We start from the raw sequence: 11,468 nt of genomic DNA on the forward strand, positions 1-11,468 counted from the left end.
AGGTACTGTTGTGTACTTGTAGCATTTAACCACTTGCCGACCGCCGCACGACTATCTACGTCGGCGGTCAGCCCCTCACAGGCAAAGTGACATAGGGCTACGTCACTAGCTTGTGAGGGTCTAGGGAGCGAGCGCGCGCCGCCGGAGGCGTGGTCACGGACCCGATGTCCGCCGGTCACTCTGCGATCGGAGGGGGAGAGGGAGAAAGTCAGGCAGCTTGTGTAAACAAGCTGCCTGTCATTCTCCCCTGTGTATGAAGGATGATCATACGGTTCTACTATGTAGAACCGTTGATCACTCTTCATACATCTGAAGCCACAGCCAATCACAGTAGAAAGCACGCCCCTAGGGAAAAACATAGCCCCTCCCTTTCAAAAAAGTTAACCCGTTCACTGCCAGTGTATTTTTACAGTAACAGTGCATATGTATAGCACTGATTACTGTAGAAATGTCACTGGTAACCCCAAAAGTGGCAAAAATGTCAGTCAAGGGTCCGATCTGTCCGCCGCAATGTCGCAGTACTGCAAAAAAAAAAAAAAAAAAAAATCGCAGACCGCCGCCATTACGCGTTAAAAAAAAAAAAACACCAAAAATGACAAAAATCTTTCCCTTTGTTAGTAAACGCGATAACTTTTGCGCAAACCAATCAAAATACGCTTTTTGCGTTTTTTCCAAACATAGGTAGCATAAAACAAATTGGCCGAAAATGTTAATAAAATTTTTATTTTTTACATCTTTTTTGGGGGGAATTTCAAATAAAAAAAAAATGTGAAAAATATTGCTATTTTTGCAAAATTTACGCTCTTTTTTGGTTTATAGCGCGTGATAAAAAAAAAAAACCGCACAGGTGATCAAATACCACCAAAAGAAAGCTCTGTTTGTGGGGAAAAAAGGACGCCAAATTCGTTTAGATACAGCTTCGCACGACCGCGCAATTGTCCGTTAAAGTCACAGTGCTGAATCGCAAAATACCCCCTGGTCAGGAAGGGGGTAAAATCTTCCGGGGCTTAAGTGGTTAAAAAGAGAACATGGAACAAAAAAAAAAAAAGTACAGGTATTGTAGAGAGGTTATGAAGTATTTTTTGACCTTGCATACATTAAAGGGCCATACACACTAAGATTTTCTGAAGACTTTTTCCTTCAGATTTACCTTTTCTATGTAGTGCAAGGGCCTGCCAGATTGCATACAAATTGAAAGTGTTTAGGTTTGACCTCATATTATATGGTTTTGGCAAGTCTAAAGGAAAAAAAAAGTCTTCAGAAAATCTTATAGTGTGTATGGCCCATTAGTCTCTCCCACAAGCCTTGTGTAACCGTAGACTAGGCCAGTAATGTCATGGAGCTTTCCATGCTTCTAAGTATTTGCTCAGGAAATTTGTTGCATTGTCTTAGGAATAGATTGCTGTATAAATTATTTCTAGTTGAGACCTTTCCCTTTTAAATATGCTATGAAACTTTTCTTCATCGACTGCCTGTCAACTGTAGAGCTGGCTGCATAGGGCAGCACAGAAGTGTCAGAAGTCAACCAAAATAAGCCAGAAGAACAGGGATGCTTCCAGAGCAACAAAATGTTTCTGGAAGCCTTTGCTTCCATTCTTTTTAATAAGGTACAGCACATTAGTAGGGAAGGAATCTTGAAGCAGTGGTGCATAGTAACCAGCTTCCAACTTCAGCTTGCTCAGTTAAAATTTTAAAAAAGGAAATATAGAAGTTCGCTGATTTACCATACACAGCTACTCCAGATTCTGTCTGCTTCAATCTTGGGAAATACCTCTCAATGTATATCAGAACACCCATTTGAAAACAGCAAACATGATTAGTGCATATCTTACTTGTAACGAATTTTCTCATCCATGTCTTGGGGTGGCTCCTCTGTAATATAGGTCACCAAGTCTTCCAAACACTCGGATTTTAATAAAAACTCCACAAGTTTACGATTCTGCGCCTTGCATTCCTGCAATATATCTTCTTCATCCATCAACTCCTTTAGGGTCACTTCATCTCTCTCTAAGAGGGTGTCTATGTGAGATGAAGAATGCAGGTCGAACTTCCAAAACATACTTGGCTGATGAGAAAAAGTCACATTTCAACATTTGACATTGGAGAGCACCTACGCAATTGCCTAATTTAACATTGCGGAGATATGATGCCTCATTGTACTTTAAGCATGAGAGGAAGACTGACATACCTTGAAAGATAAACCAACAAGTGAAAAAATGAAAACAAAACTGGAAGGACATCTGACAACTACTTTGACAGAGTCGGCATACGAGCCATGTTCTAAGCTTTCTAGATCAGAAATGAAAGATTTTCCAACATCAGATGAACTTTACCTTCTGGATTGTAAAATGTACAGTTTTAAATATTGTGTACCATGCAATGTGCTTTATATTTGTTCCTCATTTATGAGCTAGTTGGAAAGCACTCATGACTGGATTCTAGCATAGCCAGATTAATACTGGCTGCCATGATTTATTCAAAGTTGCAAGAGACACCCACCAACTGATTGCCCCATTTACTCTCTCATTTCAAATGATTGCAAAGGTAAAAATGGGGGAACAACCCCCCACACAAAAAAAAACACGTCTATACTTACCTGCTCTGTGCAATTGAATTGCACAGAGCGGCCACGAACCTCGTTTTAGGGTCCCTTGGTGGCACTCCTGGCCCCTTCCCTCTCTCCAGTGCCCCTAAGGGAAACCAGTTCCCAAAGTGGGCACTTGAGCATGCTCGCTCCCGAGCCCGCTGCAGCGTCCATTGACAGCGGGACTCAGCCTCGCTCCCTCGTCACTGGCTTTAACAGCACTGTTAAGGGCTGCAGACTTGCAGAGCTTGATCAAATTAGGGCTCAGGCATAAATAAAAAAAAAAAAAAAAAAAAAAAGGGGGGGGGGGGGGGGTTTGAGTGCTACCGCATGAAGGTAAAAAAGGTTTAGGCTTTAGAGCCACTTTACGATTCAAAGGAAAGACAAGTGTGACAGCTTTTGCGCTTGCACTTTTACATAAAACAAGACGATGGCAGCGTCATATTTCACGGTGGGCCTCCACTAATTGATTAGAATCTACAATTTCTAGCAAAACCTAAAAATGTGACACAGACATTCCTCAGATATAGGCCAGTGATGGTAATTGCTGGCAGAAAATAGAATCTTTGCTACTAAAAAGGAATAAAAGAAAAATAAATAAATAATAGATGCATGTAGCCACCACTATTGCTTAAGTATAGCATTTAATACAATACATAGTTAAATCATGAAAATATACACTGATCAGCCATAACTTTATGGCCACTGACAGGTAGTTTAACATTTTTGACCTTGTTACAATGGCATCTAAAGCTGGGATGTATTAGGCAGCAAATTAACACATTGTCCCTGGCGTTTTGAAAGCAGACATAATGGGCAAGTGTAAGGATCTTAGTGACTGACAAGGGACACATTGCAATAGCTAGATTTGGTCAGAGCAACTCCAAAACTGTAGCTCTTGTGGGATGTTCCACATCTGCAGTGGTCAGAAAGTACCAACAGTGGTCCAAGAAAGGAAAGGGTCATGGGCTGCAAAGGCTCATTCATACACATTGAGAACGAAGGCTGGCTTGTGTTGTCCGACCAAACAGAAGAGCTACTGTAGCTCAAATTGCTGAAAAAGGTAATGCTAGTTTTGACAGAAAAGAAGCGTCAGAACACACAGTGCATCGAAGTTTGATGCGTATGGGGTTGCATAGCCACAGATCAGTCAGGGTGCCCAGGCTGACCCGTGTCCGTGCCCATGCTGACCTAAAAGCAACTACTATGGGCACAAGCATTAGAACTGGATCACAAAACAATGGAAGGTGGCCTGACGAAACATTTTCTTTTACATTATGTGGATGGCCAGCTGCGTTTGCGTCATTTACCTAGGGAAGAGAAGCCATCAAGATAACCTATGGGAAGAATGCAAGCCAACAGAGGCAGTATGATATTCTAGAACAATGTTCTGCTGGGAAACCTTGGGTCTTGCCATTCACATGGATGTCACTTTAAAGTACATATTCTCAAACAGTAAAGGCTGTTCTGGTGGTAAAAGGGGACCTACTCAATATTGGGTGGCTGGTCATAATATAGCTGATTGGTGTAGATTCCAAAAGGTAGATCGTAAAGATGGAAAGGAGCAGAACATTTGTACAATATCAGTATACACATCTATAAATGTCAATTCCAGATCATTAACATGAGGGAAAAGGTTTTGGGTAATGCGTAAACGCGAGAGAGCATTTGCCTCTGTATACTGCACAGGTTGAATGCATGCAAGTTGAGAAAGTAATAAAATGGGTGTCTCATATGCTATTGCCTAGTAAATTTTTGCCTGAACTTTAGTTTTTGCTACTAGGTAAAATGTGAGATTTAAAAAGACCCTTTGACTAGAATCAGAAACCAAAAGTTGTGGTTACTTTCTTCAGCCTCTACATCAGCAAAGGACATAGTAATGACATGGTAAAGAAACCATAGCCTGTAGTGGTTGACCGGGAATCAGACACACCCGAAGTGTGCCAGATGCTGAAGAGGTTTCAGTTAGTGCAACTCCGGAAAACAGCAAGTCTTAGCAGCATAGGGCACCCAAAGGGTTAAACTTTTTTTTAGGTCATGGCTTTGGTTTTAAAATGAAAACCAGCGACAGTGTTTGTTTACCACTTAAGGACCAAGCCTACTTCTGACACATATACAAACTGTTGTAATTCCTACACCATTCCCCTGATTTGGATGTAAATACCCTCAAATTAAAGCGGACAATCTGCAGTTAAAGCACATCTTGTTTGTTTCATTTCAAATCCATTGTGGTGGTGTATAGAGCCAAAAAGATTAGAATTGTGTCCATGTCCCAATATTTATGGATCTGAATGTACTTTATCAAGAAACTATTTAGGCTTCAATGCTCCTAGCTAGGGTCGAAACAATTAATCAATTTTGAAAAAATAGTTGTCAACTATTTTCATAATTGATTAGCTGGTCAGCCAATTAGTTGGCCTGCATACAAAATACATTGTACATTGTTTACATATCAGGAAGTACAGTGAAGCACACATACAGCTTCAGTACAACCTCCATACATGTCAGTAAGTGCCTGAGAACTTGTGAATGTGTGAGGAGCAATGGCCTTATGGGGCACATAGTCCTGGGCAGAAGTTTTAGTTTACCTTGCTATAGGGGCACTCTATACTTTGCAGCTTCCAATTGGGGCGCTCTGAAGGCAGGAAGAGCCAGAAGCGTCAAAGGAGGACCCCAGAAGAGGAGAATCAGGGCTGCTCTGTGCAAAACCATTACACAGAGCAGGTATGTATAAACAGGTTTGTTGGGGAAATAAAAAACAAAAAAAAAAAAACCACACACACTTTAAAGATTGTGCAGAGAAAATCAGCATCTGAACCCAGAGAAGATGAAGGCTAATACACTGGAGGGTAAGACATTATAATGCACAAAACTGGCAAAAGTTTACTGTAATTACATTTAAAATTATATCCATAAAAAAAAAAAAAAAAAAGTCTCAGCTTTTAGTACTACTTTAATATAAAAGATTTATATTTTCCTTTCCACCTTTCATATAGCTTCATGTCTGAGTGCCGGTTCACACTTGTGCGATGCGGGAACGCTGCGAATATGCAGTGTGATCCCGCATCGCATCCGCACATCTGGCAGTTCCCACTGCCATATGCGATACGCAGGGGGTGTCAATTAAATGTTAAGGACACCCCCAGTTTGATCGCATATCGCAATGCGATCCGATTCTGTGCGAACTGTCAGATCACACAAGTGTGAACCACTGTGCGAGCAGATTCTGATACGGCTGAAAAAATGCCTCATGTGCGTGTTTGGTGCTGATACTGTGCGAATTCAGCCATACAAAGTGTATGGCTGAACTTGCATCCGCACATCAGATCGCATGTAATGAAGGAGCAGTGCGCTCTGAATTACATGCGATCTCGCAAGCCGCACAAATGTGAACCGGCACCGACTCCTAGTTAAAATGCCCATATATCCTACTTCTGGGTGTATTTATTATGATTTATATGATATAATCTATATTAGGACTTTCACTTTTTCACCGTATAAAGCTACAATCACATGTGGGCGTAGCGGATCACGGGCAGAATCAACACGATTCTGCCCGAGATCCAGAATCATTGCAAATCGTGGGACTCCTGTGCAATGCCCGTGATTTGCAATGGCACCCAAACCCTGTGCGATGTTGCCACGATTTTCACCTGCCGAATCGCGGTAACATCGCGCAAACAGAATCGCGGGATGCATGACGCACAAAAGCTCCTGTACCTTTTTGGGCATCATGCGATACTGTTTGTGCGATGTTACCGCAATTCGGCAGGCGGAAATCGCGGCAACATCGCACAGCGTTTGGGGTGCCATTGCAAATCACGGGCATCGCACAGGCGTCCCGCAATTTGCAATGATTCCGGATTCCAGGCAGAATCGCAGTGATTCTGCCCGTGATCCGCTACGCCCACATGTCAACGTAGCCTTAATGAACCCCTTATAGTAGCGGTTATCTGCTTTTTTTTTTTTACTATAAAAAAGGGCTAATAACCCCATTATGACAGATACAAAGAAAATAGCATGCCACTGCTACTAAACGGCATAGGCCTGGTTCACGACAACGCGTTTTTTGGTGCCTTAAACACACTACAGTTCATTTAACATGGTTTCCTATGGGACATGTTCACATCTATGCTTTTTTTAGCCGCTGCATATTTAGAAGGGTCAAGTATTTTTTTCAAAACTCAAAACTGCTTTATTGCCGCGATTTTCGGACTAGAATATTTATGCGAAAAATCTTTGTACATTCGCTGAAAGAAAGAATGTTTGAAAATATCACTTGCTTTTAACAAGGTTTTAAAATAAATGTAATTTTTGAATGAAAACCACATACACGGTCTGAAAATGAATTTGACCAAGAAGATTTCCATTTTGCTCTTTCGAATTTTCCCATCACTTTGGTCGAAAACGAACATCGATTTAACCCCACTAACAATTAGAAAATCGAACAAACTTTCTTGAAATAAATTTGTTTTGAAAGATGTTTTTTTTTTATGATTAGCATAAGTGACAGCAGGCACAGGTAGCATTCATCAAGCCACCAACATAGGACACATAATACACACACACACACAGATATTCACACTTTTTTTTTTACACTTTCCCAACACCACACTTTAAAGGTTATTATCTAATAGATTAATCGAAACAATCAGCCAACTAAATCGATTATGAAAATAGTTAGTTGCAGCCTTACTCTTAGGGCCCATTCACATTAGCGCGACTTGTCAGGCGACTTGTCAGCCTGACAAGTCGCGGTCGGTCGCGGTCCACTGAGTAGTGCAGGACCCGTTCTAATAGGAGTGACACAAGTCGCTCCGACTTAGAAAAAGGGTCCTGTACTACTTTGAGGCAACCTGGGAGCGACTTGCATAGACTTCCATTGTGTGAAGTCCCTGCAAGTCGCGCCGAAGTCGCGGTGCAGCGACTTCACAGGTCGCCCCCTGAAGTCGGATCGCCTCAGTGTGAACCGGCTCTTAGTGTCTTGTGAATCTCAGTAATTTTAGTAGCAAGACCTCATTGTGCGAGAGTTCCATGCTCATGAGAGGGACTTCGTGTCAAGATTTGTGCTTTAATTACTAGGCCTGACATAACTACATGGCTATTTTAATGAGTTCTACATAAATCAACTGAAACTTGGTCCCAAACGTCCCACAGCCCCAGTAGTGAGGAGAGGGGGGGGAGGGGGGTAGTGACAGGACAGAGGGGAACCCTGGGGTTGTGAGGGTCTGACCGTCCTAGGGAGGGGCCCACGTCCACCCCAAAATCTGCCAGGGGGGTGGGGGGACATTCACCCACCATACTAGGAACAGGCGGGCGCCATCCCCTGACAGAACCCCTCTGCTGAAGTGGGGGGGGCTGTCGGTCAATCGGAACGTCGCCCAGATCCGGCTTAGTTGCTTGTACATCTCACGGGAAGAAAATCCTGAGAAAAAGCTAACTAGAAAAAAAAAAAAAAACTATCTAGAAAGACCAGCAAGGAACTGGGTCCTTACTCCTGACTAGGCAGATTAAAACTGACATCCTATAGCAGGGAGAGCGGGTATACCCCCTGGGACTGCCCATAGGCAGAGCCAGAACTTTTCTGCCTAGTGTCCTACTCCTGTAGGGGGCAGTATAACCCTACTGATATGAAGATCAGAGACTGCGTCTGTCAATGAACGATCGAGAAAAAGCCTTTTTTTTTTTTACTTACTCGAGCCCATCCAGCGACGATGCAGAAGTGTCTCAACTGCCAGGGACTCTGCCTCCACATTGGCCGAGAGAGCAGCAGGGCGCCATTGGCTCCCACTGCTGTCAAATTCAGTAAGCCAAGAAAGAGGGGGAGGGGCCGGGTTGAAGCTCTGTCTTGACACAGGGAGCTGTGACTCGGCTCTGGTGCCCCCATAGCAAGCTGCATCCTGTGGGGGCACGCAACAGGAGGGGCCAGGAGTATCAAAGAGGGACCCGAGAAGAGGAAGATTCGAGCTGCTCTGTGCAAAACCAACTGCACAGAGAAGGGAAGTTGAACATGTTTATTTTTAACAAAAAAAAAAAAAAAAAAGCAACCACCACAAAGACTTTACAATCACTTTGAGGGATTTAATACTACTTTGGAATTGCATTGCTGAAAAGCAAAAACATCAAAACAGTTATTAGTTCTTGAAGAAGTCCTTTAAAAGATGCAAAACACAAACAATTAAAATGGAACATGACGTATGTGTTATGCAACGCATGCAGTTATTTGGAACAGGTTTTTTTGCAATCTGAAAATAAAATGGAAAACCTAAAGAAGGTTATGTAAATGAGTTTGTAAAATTTTCAAACAAAACTCCAAAACCTGTAGAAAACGGTGGGGTTAGGCTTATACATTATGCAAGTTATAGTTTATTACCCTAAAGTATTTGCAACTTTATTGAAGAAGTCCTTTTACATAATCCAAATTCTAGCTCCTAAGCAGTTATTACATAGAGATATTGCACAACACAAAATAATTACAAAGTGACAACAGAAATGGCAATAAAAAGGCTAAGGGGCGAGGCTGTTGCCTTTAACATTTAAATTTATACGACTTCTATAAAACTTGAACAGCTAATGCTCTAGTTCAGCTGAAGTTCTGGAGAGAGTGGGGGAAACTGAGCTTAAAACAGAGATTCTACCAGGTGTTCCTGTTGGGTATACTTCCTCCCATTTCCTGTTTGACACCAGCCACCTGGGCAGGAAGTGAGGAAATAGGGGGGGGGAAGGACTGAAGTTCTAACATTTCCATAACCTATCCAAAACTGAAAAAGAATGAAAAACCCATTGGCTGGCATTAGGGGCTTCATTTTGGCTGAACTCACCCACTGGCTCCCAACAGGTTTTGAAATCCAGTGGTATACAAACACACCCAGTATCGGATGTCTGGGTGTTCTTGTGAAGGTTTATTTGAAGCGCATTTGTTATAAGCATTTACACAGCATAAACAAAGGCACATGGCAGGAGTATACAGAACTTTCTAAGTCTGTCACTGATGAATGACCGGCATTCCCTAGCTTTCTCAAACTGTTTGAGAAAGCTGGGGAATGCCATCTTGCTGATTTACATGAACAGAGAGCCGGGGTTTTCTTACTTTACAGGTTACATATCAGCATGCTTTGTTAAAACTAAATGATGCATGATGCCCAATAAAGGCCCTTCGAGACTGCATGACAAATCATCAGCAGATACAGCCATCAGAAGAATATATATCTCTTTGTGTACGTATGTCTTAGCCTGTTACCCAGAAAACCTGCTGCAACAAGAAAAGTGGAGGGAAGACTATGAAATGTGTAGGGTGTTAATAAATGTATGCCTGACTGCATACCGACTACTCATGTAACATATCTTATTCAAGGAACCACTGAGCAAAGCAGGAGATAAAAGGACAAACTGTTGAAGTTTGATTTCTCAGCAGATTTTACAGCGGCTTGCAGCAGCAGCAGGAAAGGAATTTACCTTTATGGGGACAGGGAAGCTTTAACTTAATGCAATCTTGGCTAACTGATTTAACCTAATATATTAAAAAAAATCTCTACTAATGTGAGCCTTTAATATCTGCCAGGAGTCCAGCTTTAAACCAAAAAAAGTATCCTAAAAAGTTACGTACGTCCTGTAAACAGGAATGAGGCCCCTTCCACACTTGTGCGACTTGAAAGTCACGCGATTTAACCATGTTTTTATGCGATTTTGACTGGGCTTGAAGCAATACCTATTTGCGACCTCAAAACGCAAAAAAAAAAAAAAAAAAAAAAAAAAAAAAAAAAAAAAAAAGAAGGTCAAAGTAGTGCAGAGACTACTTTAAGTTGCACATATATGAACGGCATCATCAGAAATGGGCATCATCGGAAAACATGGCGAATGACATGTCGTGCAACTTTGATGTCCAAAGTTGCACGACAAGTTGCACAAGTGTGAAAGGGGCCTAAGACTGCATGTACATTTTCAACATCTGAATGATTGCTCAAACATAACAGGTAAAGTTTGCTGCAGAATGTTAGATCACTATACAATATGTGTAGTTAGGGAAAACAGAAGAGCAGAATAATCAGCTTTTGAGTTAAAAACAATATAGCCTCTTAAAATGTTAACTTAAAGCACATATTTTAAGAATATAGATGACTGTCATATACAGTGCTAATGAAAAGTAGCTAGAAGATTCATTCTGCTATACGGAGGGAACATCGGACTTAGAAAAACACTATAAAAACAAGGACATGAAATGAAAATGGAGAAATAAAAGGCTCGTACTGCGGCAAACATGTTACTGTGAAATGTCAGAATGTTGCTCCGAAGCTAGATGACATTAGGGGATTCTCAGTCAACGGGGGCAGGTGGAGGCAAAGATTAGTCCATCAAATTCCAACAGAAAGCAGGTGCCTTGGAACAAGGAAAAACAAAAAACTGTGAAAAGTAGAACCACAAGTTCAGTTCTGTATGTGAGGCAAAGAGACTGTCGCTGAATACTAGAACTTGTCTCAGCACATAACTAAATAGGGAATAAAAACAGTGGCTGTAGAAATAAGTTGTCAACTAAGTGGGATGGTTTTAAAAAAGGACTAAACTTTTAAAATATATAGTATATAAAATTGCTTCACAAGCTTTTTTGTAATTTAACGGTATTAAATATGACCTTTTGCATCTAAATCTTTAGTTCTTGTAATTTTCTAAAAACCATTAAAAAAATTCAATGCAATATGGCAACCTGGAGGCTTTCTGCACAATGTTGGTGCAGATTGCACAATGCCTCCAGAAATGTCATTTCCTGCTTGTGTGATTGGCTCACCAAGTTTCTCAAATGTCTGCACTAAGGTACAGGTAACATTTTTGGCATCTTCCACTTGGTTTAGGGAAACTTTCTCCAACTTCGCTTCAGGACACTGTACGG

At 41.5% G+C, this 11,468-nt stretch overlaps 1 protein-coding gene across 6 annotated transcripts in view; it reads right to left on the reverse strand.

Moving 5' to 3' along the window:
- PPP6R3 (protein phosphatase 6 regulatory subunit 3) overlaps nt 1-10,991 on the reverse strand; it is a 144,888-nt gene extending 133,897 nt beyond the window's left edge. For 3 of the 6 annotated variants that reach the window (XM_082269819.1, XM_082269820.1, XM_082269816.1), the window contains exons 1-2: nt 10,832-10,989; nt 1,833-2,065 (exon numbers count right to left, since the gene is read on the reverse strand). In XM_082269819.1, coding sequence (XP_082125945.1) covers nt 1,833-2,065; nt 10,832-10,843 — 245 coding nt within the window. In that variant the 5' untranslated portion in view covers nt 10,844-10,989. Of the gene's footprint in view, nt 1-1,832; nt 2,066-10,831 lie in introns of all 6 variants that reach the window. The other 3 variants (XM_082269817.1, XM_082269815.1, XM_082269818.1) reach the window with 2 other exon arrangements.
- Between the last annotated feature and the right edge of the window lie 477 nt (nt 10,992-11,468).

The sequence above is a fragment of the Pelophylax lessonae genome (assembly GCF_965119305.1).
Source record: "Pelophylax lessonae genome assembly, chromosome: 10".
NCBI classification, from domain to species: domain Eukaryota; kingdom Metazoa; phylum Chordata; class Amphibia; order Anura; family Ranidae; genus Pelophylax; species Pelophylax lessonae.